General features: G+C 41.6%; 1 protein-coding gene across 1 annotated transcript in view; it reads left to right on the top strand.

Annotated features, from left to right (window-relative positions):
* The window catches only part of LOC145414371 (muscle calcium channel subunit alpha-1-like), a 1,622,725-nt gene that overhangs the window by 194,006 nt on the left and 1,412,021 nt on the right, over positions 1–16,698 (top strand). The window contains exon 2 of the mRNA XM_080283905.1: positions 4,909–5,060. Within this exon, the coding sequence (XP_080140031.1) occupies positions 4,909–5,060 (152 nt within the window). The remainder of the gene's footprint in view (positions 1–4,908; positions 5,061–16,698) is intronic.

Raw genomic sequence — 16,698 nt, forward strand, 5'->3', positions numbered from 1 at the left:
CCCTCACATGCCCTCAGCTAACCTCAGTCATCCTAAACTATGCTTTACCCTCACATGCCCTTAGCTAACCTCAGTCATTCTAACCTACGCATTACCCACATACGCTTTTAGTTAACCTCAGCCATCCGATATCCTTATCTATTTAGGACTGCCTTGAACTCTGCTCTGTCCTCACCTGCTTTAAATAGCCCTAACCATCTTCTGACCTCACCTATCGTTAACTAACATCAGCCAGTCTCTGTCCTCATCTGTCCTACATCCTCAACGATCATCTATCCTTACCTATCCTTAACTAATCTCCACCATCTTATTTTCCTCATTAATTCCCATACATCCTCTGTCCTCATGTGCCATTTAACATTCCTCACCGATCCTCTCTCTTTACCGATCCTCACTCCTCAGCGTGCCAGTGTTGGTATTTTTGTCACGAGCATCAAACACGTCCAGCTCGTGCTGCAACAGGTCGTTGCCCCCCCCCCTGGTTTCCCCCCTCCCATCCCTCCCTTCCTCGCTTCTTGGTTACCCTCTCCCTTCTCCCTCGCTTCCTGGTTGCCTTCCCTCCGTTTCCCCCTCTCATTTTCTCCCCTTCCTTCCTTCCTCGCTTCTTGGCTCTCCTCCCCCATTCATTTCCTTTCTCACCCTCACTCTTTCTCTTTCTTACCTTCAGGTTCCCCTTCCCTTCCCCCTTCCTCTCCTCCGTCCTCCGCCCCTCCCTTCCCAGCCTTATGGTCCTCCTCTCCTCCACTCTTCGCGTCCTGGATCCCACGCTTCTCTCTCCTCCCTCTTCTCCCTCCCTACCGCGCTTCCTGTCTCCTACCCCCATCGCTTCCCTTCCCCGTCTACCACCTCCCTTCATCACCTCCTGGTCCTCTTTCTCTCTGTCCTCCCCTCCCTCCCTGGCCCCATGATCCTCCCCCACCATCCCCAGCCCCACGATCCTCCCCCTCCCTCCCTGGCCCCACGATCCTCCCCCACCCTCCCCAGCCCCATGATCCCTCCCTCCCTGGCCCCATGATCCTCCCCCACGCTTCCCAGCCCCACGATCCTCCCCCTCCCTCCCTGGCCCCACGATCCTCCCCCTCCCTCCCTGGCCCCACGATCCTCCCCCTCCCTTCCTAGCTTCATGATCCTCCCCTCCCCTTTCCTCGCATTCTGGACCCCTCGCCCCTCCCTTCCCCTCCTCTTCGTCTGTGGGGGGTGGCGCCGGAGAGTTCAGGATAGGAGGAAGAGTAGGAGGAGGGAAGATAGGAGGAAGAGGTTAGATTGAGGACGTGGAGAGAAAACGATTGTGTTGGAGGAAAAGACAACAGAAAGAAAAAAGATGTGGAAGAGAGAGAGAGAGAGAGAGAGAGAGAGAGAGTCGTGGTAGATAGAAGTTTGGAAGACAAGTGGAAGATATAGATATGAAAAATGGAGATTTGGATGAGAAGGGATGGAGGGAAGTGGAAACTGTGTGGAGAAGGAAAATGAAAAATGAAAGGGAAATGAGAAAGACAAGAAAAGAGGAGAGATCGTTGAGGAGGCACGCACTGAATGAAAGTTTGAAAGATTAAGCACCGGAGGAGAAGGAGGGAAATGAAAAGTAGGAGAGAAGGAGATAGGAAAGGGAGGAAATGAAGAAAGAACGTGTGGATTATATTCATGTGGAGACGTGGATGAAAAAAGAGAGAAGAAAAGGGGAGAGAAAATGTAAGAGAAAGGTACGGAAGACAAAAAGTGTGAGAGATAGTATGTAGCAGGAGGAAAATTGTTTGGAGGAAAGGAGGAAAGAAGATGGAAAAGGGAAGAAAGGAGACGACAACGGGAGAGACCCAAGTGGAATACAGGAGTGTGGAAGAGACGTGTGGAGGAAGAGAGAGAGACGAGAAAAGGGGAGGAAAAGTGGAAGAGACAAATGTGAAAGATGAGCGTTGAAGACAAAAGGTTTGGAATGCAGGAAACATTGATGGAAGGAAGACAAGGGTTTAAAAGAAAGAGAGAGACAGAGAGACAGACAGACAGACAGACAGACAGACAGACAGACAGACTGACTTTGAAGACCGTGAAGACATGACCTCAAATCCCACGACAGAAGAATGCAAGAAAATTAGTCTGAAAAACGAGGAGGAAAACGAGACTATGCAAAAGAGATGGAATCCAATAAAGGGAATAATGAGTTTATAAGTGAATTAGCGGGAATGGAAGAGGGGTAGGCTGTAATTATTAGGTAGGAGAGAGAGAGAGAGAGAGAGAGAGAAACTCTACGTATGCTGGCTGCCACATTTCAGTACATGATTTAAGACTCCCTAACCATACGATATTTGAACGTCGAAAGGCATCAGGTGGTGTAGTGGTTTAATACATCAATCGGGGTAGGGTCCGGTGATATGCACATCGGTTCGAATCTCCAAAAGGCGACTACAGGCTCATCGCTTGCAATGCCAGCGGGGACGTAGACAGAGTTGCAATTCTCAGACATATTCACTGTCGATTCCCCGCAGTAACTGTAATATGCTTTTACAGGAAGAACCAGGCAAGGGAAGATTTTGCACCCTTTTTCCCTGATCTTCCTGCAGAAAACATTTATCACGCAGTAATTTTCGTCTCGTAACTAAGATCTGTTTATCACCTGCAGTAATTTTCGTCTCGTAACTAAGATCTGTTTATCACGCTAGAACAGGAGAGACAGGAAGATTCGGCAGTCTCGTTGTTCTTCCTACAGATCAAAACAAGAGTTACGGCAGGGAATTGATCGTGAGTGTGTTTTTATCCCGTTCCTGGTATTTTTTTATGTTTTTATTTTTTTACACCACGGCACAACTGGGTATTGTTTTGCTCGCTTTGTGTGTGTGTGTGTGTGTGTGTGTGAATAAAATAAACAGTTTTGATTTGATCCTGTTTGGAGTAAATCTGACGGTAGAGTTAAGGGTTAGGCGAGAATCAGCCACAATCTTGATAGCCCATTACCATCAGTCCACGTACGCTACACACATCGTCCCATGTCGCCTCCTGGACACAATACCCACCTTCCTCTTAATTTCCTCCAGATACCACCAGAAGTTTAATGAAGGCAATATTTAACTGAAGTTCTAAAAGCTGAAGGGAAAAAATACTTATCTGGTCATGACAATAAAAGAATAATTATATATAAAATACCTCATTGGAGTCAAATTATTCCGATCATGAGACAGTTTATGTAGATACAGAGGGTAAATAGCAGCGTATTAGGTAAGCTCTCTCTGGTATGGGGGAGGGGGCCTACTGTGTCGCTACGAAAATGTTGGCTTTAATGTGAGAGAGAGAGAGAGAGAGAGAGAGAGAGAGAGAGAGAGAATGTATTATTCAGAGTGGTAGTGTTCCCTGGCCTCACGTAATGTAGTTCATATGTTTGCCAGCTCGACACCAACGGCCAGAATCCAGTTACCCATCAGGCCATACGTTTCACTTACAGATACTCCCCCCTGCTCTCTCTCTCTCTCTCTCTCTCACACACACACACACACACACACACACACACACACACACACACACACACACACACACACACACACACACACACACACACACACACACACACACACAGGGAGAGAAAGAGGGAGAGAAATGAGCACTAAGTTAAAGGTTCCATTATATCCAGAAGTTAGCCAAAGTGCACTGCCCGATCAGCCCTAGTTTGAACTGTGGTTGACTCGCAAAATATGGGAGAGAGAGAGAGAGAGAGAGAGAGAGAGAGAGATTAGTTTTCGAGTTTTCGCGGACACTACACTACAGAGAGCCACGGTTTCGCGAATATATGTATCGTACTGATTTATCGTAAACTCATATCCCTGTCAGTCATAATTTATTTTTCCGTCAGATACCACGACATGCTTAGCCATTCGTTATTCATCATTATTAGCCTCATTATTACCATTAAGGAATATTCGTAGATTACAGCTCCCGTGCCCTACAATCCGTCTTAAGGCCGAACATTATACTTGGACCTGTATCCTGGACGCTCGATTTGTTTTCAACCCTCAACCCTTCCGTCATTTTGTTCGGATTTAAACTTCAGATTTTAAATTGCGCTATAGTTTTCAAAGGTAATTGGTCTAACCCTGGGCAGACCTGAACCCTACCACCGGAATTGTTTAAAATAGCATCTAAATAGTTTTTACACACACACACACACACACACACACACACACACACACACACACACACACACACACACACACACACACACCGCTCGCTGGTGCAGTGGTAACGTTCCCGCTTGCCAACTGGTGGACGGGAGTTCGCGCCTCGCTCAGGTTACGAAAAGTTTCACTGACGAAGTGGGTGGTTACTGTCCCCCTCGAGCAAGGGGACGGGTGTGTGCGTGTGTGAAGGTCACAGCCTTGCTCTTAGATCGGACTATATGAGCTCTCAGCTTCCTTCCGGGAGGGTAAAAAGCTGACGATTACGACCATCAAGTGATCCTGACCGACCCGGTGAATTACACACACACACACACACACACACACACACACACACACACACACACACACACTTGATTGATGCAATTTTTCCAGGCATTTGTGTTTTTCTGTTCTGTTACCGTTTCTATATCTTGTATACCCCATTTAATGTACAAGGTCGTAGGGTTACGATGAAAATATTGATGATAATGTGGATGATGATATTTTAATTGATAACTATAATGTTGTGTATTCATGGTAATTTGACGTTCTCTCTTGTACTCTTTCATTGTAAGAACAAACTCTCCCCGGACTCCGCCGTCACAGGAACTAACCCTCTTCCCTTACAGCCCCATCATAAGCAAGAGCCATCTTCCTATACTCCCCCATCATAGGAACTAGCCCTCTTCCCAGCCTCCTCCACCGCAGAAACTAACCTACCCGTACTCCACCGTGACAGGAACTAATTAGGTCTTTGTTTACGTTTCAGGTGGAGAGGTCGGTGCGTCGCTTGGCTCGGCGTCCGGTGCTGGGGGGGAAAAGCCCCTCTCCTCGGCGTGGCAGGCAGCGCTGAGTGGGGCCACCTCAATGCAGGGCCAGGTAGCAGCTCAACCCCCTACCGCCGACACCGCTCAGCACGAGGCATGAGTCGTCTGCTACATGTTGCCCTATCTGTCTCTTCCGCCTTTTTCTTCTCTCTTTGCTACCGTGAGGGATCTCAGGAGGTTACCAGTTAAAAAACGAGGGGGTGGGGATTTTTTTGATGCAAGGACGAAGAAACCAAAGGCTAGAAACCCGCAATATTGTTCGCTCAAAAGATATAAAAAGAAAAAAGCAGAGCCTGAAATGGGCGATTAGGTCTATATGGGGAAATATATTTTTATTTTACGGTTACCATTTAAAGATGCGTAAAAATTATTTGAACTGGAGGATTGTATGGAAAAATGAAGTGTTTTATTATTATTATTATTATTATTATTATTATTATTATTATTATATTGTTGTTGTTATTATTATTCTAGCAGGACTTAGCATTCAAAAGATTGGGGAAAATGCTTTAATTGGAAAAATACAGTGTATGGGAAAATATTATTATTATTATTATTATTATTATTATTATTATTAAGTTCGATCGTTGCGTGTCATATGCTGGGGGAATGTTGTGACTTAGTCAAAACTGACGCAGTTAATAAGCACTGATCCCGACCCTTCGTCTTCGATGGTCCTCGTTACATGTCAGAGATACGTTCCAGATTAGTAGCTATTGTTATTATTATTATTATTATTATTATTATTATTATTATGGGGATTACCGGTTTAAAGATTTCAGGAAATGACTCACTGTTTATTGAACAACGTGTTATGTTACGTGAATGATACTACTGTAAGAGGGCTGGAAGATATTGTTGAAGACGATCGCAAGTTTTTTTTTTTTCCCCATGAATAAATAAAAACAAAATCCAAATCCAGCTTTATAATTAACAGACATTACAATCATATTTGAAGTTACATGGGATATTTATTTATTTAGGTATGTGTGTATATTTATTTATTTCCTAATGCCAGCACTGATATGCAATACAGCAAAATTTCCACATAATGCCACTTATGTTAAATAAGCAGCAAAGCAATTTTCTCCCCATAATATCAAGGATGTTAGATGAGTAATAAAGCAAACATAAGCAACAGAACAATTTTTTCCCACATAAATGCCAAGCCATTAAAATAAGACAGAGGCATTGGCAGCAGGTGGCGTCAATCACAACCAATAACACGAGGGGCGGGAAGATTGTGGATATTCGGGTTGGCTTCGGATATTCGGATTGTCTTCAGGTATTCAGGTTGGCTCCGGAAACTCGGGTTGTCCTCAGGTATTCAGGTTGGCTTCGGATATTCGGGTTGCCGCTGGATACTCGGGCTGACTCTGGATGTTCAGGCTGCCTTCGGGTTTTCAGGTTGGCTTCAGATATTCGGGTTGTCTTCAGGTATTCGGTTTTGCTCTGGATATGCAGGGGGCGAGGTTATATTCCGGATATTCGCGTGTCCTGGCACAGAGGAAGCGGGGAAATGGGTGTGGCGCCGCATCTCCTCTTACCCGCATCATTTGCCTTCAAAATGGCCTTTAAAATTGGTGACAGATCGACCAGGGAAGGTTTGGGTTGCGGCGGTGGGTCGTGTGGTTGGAGGGGGGGGGGGCTTAGAGAACTAGGGACTGTGTTTAGAAATGATGGTATCCAATATTTGTACGTCATATTATTTATCGTTCGGTATTTAGGACGTGCTGTGTTTTAAAATGCTGGGTTAGAAATGATGGTATCCAATATTTGTACGTCATATTATTTATCGTTCGGTATTTAGGACGTGCTGTGTTCTAAAATACTGGGTTATATAGTAATTTGTTTAAGAATAAATACGTCGTTTTAAGATACTGGCTTTAGAATAGTTGATTTAGTGGAAATGTTGGGTTTAGGGGAAATACTGGGTTTACGGGAAATGTTAGGCTTTGAAAGATAATACGGGGTTTTAAGATATTGGTTAAAATATTTTGGATTAGTATTAGATTTTGAAATAAATAGCAGGTCTCAGAACACAGGACCGAAAAATTTGTTATGGGAGAAATATTATCGTTTGAAATATATACTGGGTTAAAAAAGTTTAAGTCTCAGCTGATTGGGTTTGGATGAATATTGGGTTTGGGGGAATATTGGCTTTTGAAATATATTAGCAAAAAAAAAAAAAAAAAAAAAGGTTCTTGTTGGCCATCTGGTAACCTTCTGTGCTTCCCTCTCTTCTGCATCTCTTATCATTACGGAAAATATTTATCCAGATTTATTCCAAAGGCGAATTGGAATGATACCTACAAGGGTTATTCCTTTGCAGAGATTTGAGACACACATATCTTTATCACAGTTTCTTTAGAAGATTATAGTAGATATTACGACTAAAATCCTTGCCTTTCATAAATTATTTTTCCCTAAGTAATATTGTATTTTGAGTAAAGCTATTGTGTTTTCTTAGATTTTATGATCATCGTACATTTTTTGCATCAGTAGTTTTCACACTGTTTTATCACGTAATCAGAGCGGGAATTTTGAGCTCCGCCATTGGATTTTAGAATTCCGTATCTGGCTTCTGATTGGTCCAGAGGTAAACACAATATTTTCCACGTCTCTGTCATGTTTCTCTGTGCCCGTGTTCCGGTCTGACTCGTAACTTAGTGGCATAGAAAGGAGTAGTAGCACCTTTTCCTTAGCGATTTATTGCATATTACACCTTTGATCCTCGTTTACGCAACAGGCATTGTACTGTAAATAACACGAGAGATTATCAAGGTGTAAAAATCGCCAAGGAACAGCTGATACCAAGTGTTTCCTATGCCACCTAGGTACGACCCTGGGAAGCTCCATAGCACCTCATCCTTAGCGATTTATTTTGCGTATTACACCCTTATAGTTCCTTGTGTGTTATTTGTAGTTTTTCAGTATCGACATGATTTGCATTGATATACAAATATACGGTATATAACACACACACACACACACACACACACACACACACACACACACACACACACACACACACACACGAGAATAGTTAGGGTGTAGTACGTAGACTAAGTAGCCAAGGAAAAGATGCTACGAAGAATAAGCCAGCGGGATATTGGGTCTCGGCGATCGCCATGTGTCTTCCGCATCTCAGTCTTTCTCTCAGCACTGCCACATTAGGGACCTTGTTGCTGCCAGTTGAGGAGGCTCCGTAGCACCTTACTCTTAGCGATTTACTTTTGGTACTGTAGAAATTTCTGTTATCGGGTATGTGCCATACGTACTGGTAATGTGAATATAGATGACATAAATAATACACAGTAGAATGTGTGCCAAGCATAAGCAACATCCAAGAGCATGTTAATGTCCTAAATAAAGTGCTAAGCATAAACAACACCCAAGAGCATGTTCATGTCTTAAATACAGTACTAAGCATATATAATAAGACCGTAGCGAAAGGGTTAATATTCTCTTGTGGTATAATATTTTTGCATCCTACACAAAAAAGAAAAATCGTGGCTGTTGGAGAGGGTAATATTCTGTTGTAGTATGATATTGTTGCATATTGTGTCGATATGCAAGGGAACATTTTTAAAGGTGTGATAGTCAAATCGTTAAGGAACAGGTGCTACACAGCCTCCCAAGACAGCGAGAATGCGGTCCTTTATAAACATATGAAACACCTGGAGGCACGAGATAACGTCAGCCATTTATTATTATTACTATTATTATTATTACTATTATTATTATTATTATTCGAGTGGGTGAACGAAGCGAGCGAGCTGAATAGTGTTACATGTATTTGGGTAATGAAAATGTAATACCTTTATGCAATTAACATATCAAAATTTGCCATCTTTCTGTGAAAAGCAAAGAAACGCCAAACTGAACACGAAGACTGAGTTACCTCGGAAATTTTATACCAAAGTTGCGGCGGACCTAATCTCATCATTGGCAAACTTATGTAAAAACAGTAGGCGCTACATAGCTGATTATCTCAAAATTCCAGTTTGCGTTAATACAGTATATGGGAAGTGGACTGGAACTTTTTTTTGAAAGCTCAGTCATTAGCAAGCTTGCTCGCATGAACACGTTATAATTACAAATATGAAAAGTCCCTTGACTGTGATGTTTCAGAATTTTGCTCTACAGTACAGTATATTTCAAATTAACGTTAAATGTAAAGTCAGCACGGCATGTAATAATTTCTAATTACTTAGTAAAATTGATATTTGATGTTTTGCCTTCCGGAACATTTTTTTTAATTGATCATTCAGAGCGTCACCATGCATTTTATTTTTTGGTCTGAAAGGTCAGGAAAATGGGTGTTTCAATCTGTAAGTGAATTATGAGGTTCGAACTGTGGAAAAGCAGGAATTCGAGCTTGTAAATCTTGTATAATTCAAGCTGTTCTTGAAAATGTGGAGTTCGAATCTGTAAATGAAGTATGTGATTCTAATGCAGGTATTTCTTACAACTCGTGCCGCCAGGGAGTGCATATGTGTACTGTAGTAGACAGGAGACCCTGGAATAAACACGTTGTAAAGCTTCCGCCATTGACTTATTTATCAGTGTATTTATTTATTTTTTTCTTCCGCCGAGTCATTGCAAGCGCTTTATCTCTCGTGTTGTTTTATAGCTGGTTGCATAATGTCATTGGTATGTTTGGGATCAGCCATCCATATCAATCTCAAGAGGACCACTTCATTCCGCTGACGTGCTTTTGATGTAATTCTTGCTACTCTCTGATTTTATGTGGCATGGGAGTTGACATTTCGAGTTGGAGAGAGTAGATAAAGCCTTCAGTAACCCGTCCAGTACGAGAGAACTTTCCTAACGTGAATCAAACGTCTGAAAGTGGCAGTAAATATACTAGAGTATTCACCATCAGAGTCAAGGACGTCGCCATTTTAGTACCGTGACGTCCTTTTTATCAGTCTACTAGTCACTACCAGATTATTTCATTCATCTTAGAGATCCTCCTCTAATTATGCACTTTTCGAAGGCCCACTGATGTGTTATTACCCAAATCACGGTCTGTGCATACTATAGCAGAAAGTGTACTCTTGGATATAACTTAGATTTTTGGGTTGCGTTCTGATAAACTTACCTATTTTCAAGTGTCTTTATTGAGTACCAGTATCGCTCATATAGTGTTATTTTACGTAAGATATAAAAAGATTGGAAATGTTTATTTCGAGTCAGAGTAAAAAATATTACATTGTTAATGTCTAGACCTTCTGCTTAGTGTTTTGACATTCTGTCGTCATCGAGTAGACAGGCAACAGAAATGTAAATAAATGTTAACCGAACCTGTAGATTATACTCAAGAACTTTTTGCTGCAGTATGCTTAGTTTGTGATGAATGATTCATCATTGAACGGGTCTTATCATGTCCTTGAAAAGTGGACAAGTAGTGACGAGGTCATTGGAGGCTATATCTAACTCCTTCAGTTCGATTATTACCGAACTTCATAAACTTGTCGGGAAATAGCAAGATTTGGATCCAAAAGGTGTCATCATTGTGAGAAGGTTAAAAGTAGTTAGCAACCCAGACTCCTTAACGGCGGGAGGATAAAATAAAGAAGAGCGAAACCACAGATAAGAAATTTTATTTCCCTAGCGTTTTGGACTACAGAGAGCATCCTCAGAGTCTGAAATGCTAGAGAAATAAAGCACTTTACTGTGTTTTCCTACCCAGTACATTCACGTATTAAACGAGTCACATACCAGCGGAAGTTGTTGCATCTGTGTTTACTCTAGATGGCTCTGGTGTAGACATGCGCTGTTGCCGCCTCGCCTTAGCAGCTGCGCGCACTGCTATCCCCACCACCATCTTGTTTATATATATTTTTTGTATATATTTTGCACAGTGATTTAATAGCCAGCGTCTTGTATACATGTCTTATATCTACATGTTTTACACATTGAATGAATAGCATTTTGTGTATGTGTATTAGTTTTAGATATTTTACGCACTGTATAGCCAGCATCGTGTTATGTCTTATTATTACCTTTTTTTTTTTTCCCCACTCTGAATAGCCAGCCTTTTGTATACCTGTTTTTAGATATACATTGATTGATTACCGTATTTTTCTCATGTTTCAGCATTTTTACTTTAAAATATTTGCATGAGTGAGTGTCACGCTTTACACATATGTAGTGTACACAGGCATTTAAAGTATATTGCGGTAGGTGACAAGTGAAAATATGAAAATTGAACTTTAATTCTGCAGATGTATTAATTTATGGCATTTTCAGTTATAAATACCGTTAAGGTGAGTTTCATATAATTCAGAAATGTATGATACAGAAAGGAAAGACGTGAAAATTACTCTTTAAATGTGAATATATATACAAGAAATATGAGTATGATAAGCATGAGTTCCATATACTTCATTTATCTTAAAGTATGGCACAACAAAAGATGTGTGTGAAAAGTGCCCATTGACTATATTACAAATCGTCACCCTCATAATGATACTGCCCGTCATTTCTTCTACTTTTCGGGAAATCGAGAAAAACCTGTCTCATTTTCTTAACTTTCAGTGGCTTAGGCAGAAACTTGAGGCGCATTTTAGACCACTCACACCCTAGACCTGGCAAAGGCAGCTATGCCAATAGGTGCGCCACGTGATGAAGAATTGATTTAGGCAAAAAAATCCAGAAATCGCCGAAAAATGATTTAGGCAATTTCTTTATGAGGGTGACGAAATGTTTCTAGTTGTAAACACTACTGGTAAGGACTATGTCCGTGTACAGTTGCGGACATCAGTACGGATCCATTTCACTACGATGAAGTAACGAAGAAGCGCTATGGAAAGGATGTAAAGCCATGGTATCGTGGTACTCTGCCAACAGGACAAAATTCTGACCCCTTATGAATCACATCCTGTTGAGACGTGTGTGTGTGTGTGTGTGTGTGTGTTTGAGAGAGAGAGAGAGAGAGGGAGAGGGAGAGAGAGAGAGAGAGAGAGAGAGAATTAGTTTCTTAATACCTCCGCCAACGAAGTTGATGGAGGTTATGTATTCATCTATGTTTGTGTGTCCAGACGATTTCTCCAAAAGTTCCCTATGAATTTCAATGAAATTTGGTGGAAGGGTAGGCCATGGGCCAAGAAAGGATTGTTTAAGTTTTGGGACGGATCCGGATTCTATGTAGTGTCTAATATCACCAAAAGTTCTCAGTGAATTTCAATAAAAATTTTGTGGAAAAGTGGGCCATGAGTCAAGGAGCAGTTGATTAAATATGGGGGCGGATCCTGATCCTGTGTATTCCACACAATATCTCCACGGTCCGGATCCCTTTTAATGGCATTGACGGAGGTATGCGCTCTTTGCGTGATTAATTGCTGAAACTGTTTTTATGTTGAGAAATCTTGCAAACCAGCAACAATACTGAAAGGGGTTGGAATCTTCTCAAAGGGAATGCAGTCCGCTCAAAAGTTTTTGAATCTGGTTGAAGGAGTTGGATTATACTCTAAGAGGTTCGCATCTATTTAAAGGGATTGGAATCCACTAGAAGAGGTTGTAATCCACTCAGAGGGGTTGAAATCTTTTTGAAAGGGTTGGACTCGGAAGAGGTTGAAATCTGTGTAATGATGTTGAAATCTGCTGAAAGGGATTGAAATCTACTCAGAGGGGTTGGAATCTACTGCATTCAAAGGGGTTAGAATTTACTCAAAAGGAGTTGGGATCTTAGAGACTGGAATCTCTCCTCACTGGTTCGAATCATTTTTCTGAAAAGTGTAAAGGAATAATTGATCGTGACCGTACACTATTGAGCGAGTCTCGACAACTCCGGGACGTAATCAGGACTGGAGGCAAAATGTCAGCGGAATTCCTCATACACCTGGAGCCCCGTGCCTGTGGCCCTAGGAGAAAGACGGTAGCAAAAATCAATTAATACCGGTAACTAAAAAGTAAAAAAAAATAAAAATCGTCAACGTTGTGTAGGAGTTAAGGTGATATATGCAAACAAATCGACATTAGGAAAAAGTCACCTAAATCCACAAAAATGCGTAATGATGATAATAATAATATTATGATGATGATGATGATGATGATGATGATGATCTTGCCAGACGCTTCAATCTCGTAAGGGGTGGCCACAAACAAATCGCCTCATGTCGCCCTGTCCCCCACCATTTCACTGCCCTGCTCCCAGCTCGTACAGCCTTCTCATGTATCTCCACTCGATCCCATCATCTCATCCTTGGTCTCTCCCTCCCCCAATCCCCTTTCACATCACACACACGTACAGTCTCCTTGTCAGCCTTTCATTCTTCATCCTCACCACATGGCCAAACCATCTCAGAGTATTTCTCTTAGCACTTTCAGTCACATCCACATGAATACCACAACCTTCCTTTCTTCTTATCACCTGAAGGTATTTTGCTCAGTTTAGAGTCTGGCCAGTAGTCGGTTTGTTTTCATCTGAGAACAACTTGCATAATAAGTTGTGGCTGCAAGCAGTTCATTGGTTATGAGAGAGGAATGAGTCTCCTTGTTTCCCAGACAAATCAGACCCGTCAGTCTGACTACACTTGGCCATTACTCAGAGAGGTTATGGATCTCTGTCAGGCCAGAGTGAACACTCTTTAGTAGTACAGGGAGTAATGAAGGCTCTGTCTGAACCCTCCACTTAGGCGTGTGGCCTGAGTCAAACTGCGTCACGGCTATGGAATTGTGTTTATATTCATGAAGAGCAGACATACAGTATTTGCTCTCTCTCTCTCTCTCTCTCTCTCTCTCTCTCTCTCTCTCTCTCTCTCTCTCTCTCTCTCTCTCTCTCTCTCTCTCTCTCTCTCTCAACCTGTTCATGCCATGCTATTATAATTCATTGGGTAATTTCAGTATTTTCTTGTAAATGAAATGGCCATGACCCATAGTTTTTATCAGTAAGGGTGTTGTTAGTAAAAATGACACTGTTAGTAGACTCTTGTCACTTTAAGTTGGCCTAAAATTGCCGGCCCTCCATCTTGAATCCTTAGTTCCGACAATAGAGTAACACTGGAATATGATGCCAGTCACGAAGAAGTGCTGTGGGAAGGATGTCGAGCCCTATATTATCTTTTTCTACCACTGAGCTACGTGGCAGTAAGCTGCAAAAGGACGAAAAGCTAGGCCAAGTTAAGGTGAAAGGACTGGAGTTGAAAGTACTGGTGTTGAGTGAGGAGAATTTTAACTCTTTGACTGCTTAGATATGTCAGCTGAGCAGCACTATACCTGGGAGAATGTAATATAACAAAGAACATCCCGTAGAGAACGTAATATAACAAAGAACATACCTGAGAGAACGTAATGTAACAAAGAACACCTGAGAGAACGTAATATAACAAACGGATAACGCATTTTTAAACACTTTCTACAAATCCAAATTCACGGAAATAGTGCCATTATACATTCATTGCCACTCCCCCAGCGTACAGAGTCGGTTATATGGAGGAAGTTGTAATTATTTTTTGGAATTTATCTCACCATTTTTGGAGAGGATGGAGAGTGAGAGACTAACGAGGAGAGTGTATGTGAGTGAGGTGGAGTGGGGGAGCAGGAGGGGGAGACCGAGGATGAGATGGAAGGGTGGAGTGGAGAGGTATATGAGAGAGGAGGGTATAGTTTGTGTGGAGGGCCGCGCCATGACAAGACACATAGTGACATGGAGGCGATTTGTTTATGGACACCTCTTACAGGATTAAGGCGTCTGGATATAGATTGATTAATAGATTTTGGAACTCATCTAGCCGTTTCGACGTTCTTTCTTTGCTACCTATTTCACAGTAAATTCCATAAAAATTGTAAATTAAAATAACTTTGCCAGTATCCACCAATTAACTGAACTAGTGGTATAGATAAAGTTGGAATATTTTGTCATTCATACATGTCGTATATTGTCGTACTTTCTTTATAACTCGCATTTTTTACTATTTGTTGAAAGTCAACGGTACACAGAAAACCTCAGATCACATACCTCCGCCAGCGCCAATAAAATTTGCGATTTACGGCTGTAATTCCTCTTGTCTGCCAGACTAATACTTGTATGATCTCACATTAATGGTCTCAGTCTGTCCTGTTGCAATAAAATCAGAGAGCACATACCTCCGCCAACGCCAATAAAATTAACTAGGAGCCTCCTCAAGGTGGGGGGAGGGGGGGATAACACCAGCCGCGAGCCGATACATGTCTCGCGGCTCGGAATTTAACCTTGACCTTGAAATACGTTCATCAATTTCGAACTCGCAGGAGATTTTCATCCCTACTACACATCTGTATTATACTCGTATATATATTTTTTTTATGATATTTTGACCAGTTGCAAAGTTATCGTGGTAACAGGCACACAGACCTTGACCTACTTTCACCAATTTAGAACTCATAGGAGATTTTCATCCCTACCACACACCTGTAAAAAAAAAAAAAGTGACATCTTGAGCGGTTGCAAAGTTATCGTGCTGACAGACACACAGACAGACAAACAAACTGAAAACAATACAGAAGATTTTCATCACTACTACTCACCTGTAAAATTTTGATATGAGCGGTTGCGAGGTTATCGTGCTAACACACACACACACACACACACACACACACACACACACACACACACACACACACACACACACACACACACACACACACACACACACACACTGAAAACAATATCAGCCTCGCCATGGTGGCTGGTAATAATTTATTCTTGCATCTGGATTCGGATCTTCCGCAAAGCCTATTCATCTCTGCCTTGACCCACGGCCCACCTATCCACCAAATTACATTGAAATCCAATAACAATTTAATAAGATCTTGTACACAAACAGACAAACATGGGTGAATACATCATCTCCCTCCAACTTCTGTGGCGGAGATAACGGGGAACTTATGGAAATCGTCTGCCAGCAGATGTCTCTCACTGTTTAACAGCTTGTCCGCCCCGAGTATGTGTTCAGTTACCGTGATTTTTCTTTGTTGATGTGAGAACCTTGTGGCAGAATACCATCATACACTAGTGATGTATTGAAAAAGCATCGTAACAAAATTATAACACGGGAAAATACATTGCTGTCGTTGTTTTATTTCCCAGAAAATGAAGCTCGGATTTTGAAAAGCAGGCTCTTATGTATTTCTTTTCGTCGTTTGTAATGAAGCTGCTACAAAGCTGAGTTAATTCTTGCCTCCTGATATGTTCCATTTATACTGTAGTTTTAGTCAAACACTTGTTTTATGTGTGTCAGTCTCTGTTTTGATGGAAATTTAATGATGATGTATTAAATTATTCTACATAAGCCATCTGAGCTGAGAGACAGTCCCCGTTCCAAGATTTGATATGACTCCCCCCCCCCCTTTTAGGAAAATGCGCTCCACCACTTTGAGATAAGTCGTATCAAATCATGAAACGGGAACTGTCTCTGAGCTCGGATGGCTGCTGTATATTAGAATAATTTAATACATCATCATTACATTTCCACCAAAATATAGACTGACTCAAACAAAATAAGTGCTTGGCTAAAACTACATTATAAATCGAACATTTCAGGAAGCAAGAATTAAGTCAGTTTTGTAGCAGTTTCATTAAAAACAACGAAAAGAAATATATTAGTGTCAGTTTTTCAATATTCGGGCTTCGTTTAAGGGAAATAAAACAACGAGAACCGATGTATTCTCCCCTGTTGTATTTTTGTGACGAAGCTTTTTCAATACTTCACTAGCGTATGATGGTATTTTGCCACACAGGTTCT

This window comes from Coenobita brevimanus, chromosome 99 (assembly GCF_032717465.1).
Source record: "Coenobita brevimanus isolate Jiangsu-jjx chromosome 99, ASM3271746v2, whole genome shotgun sequence".
NCBI classification, from domain to species: domain Eukaryota; kingdom Metazoa; phylum Arthropoda; class Malacostraca; order Decapoda; family Coenobitidae; genus Coenobita; species Coenobita brevimanus.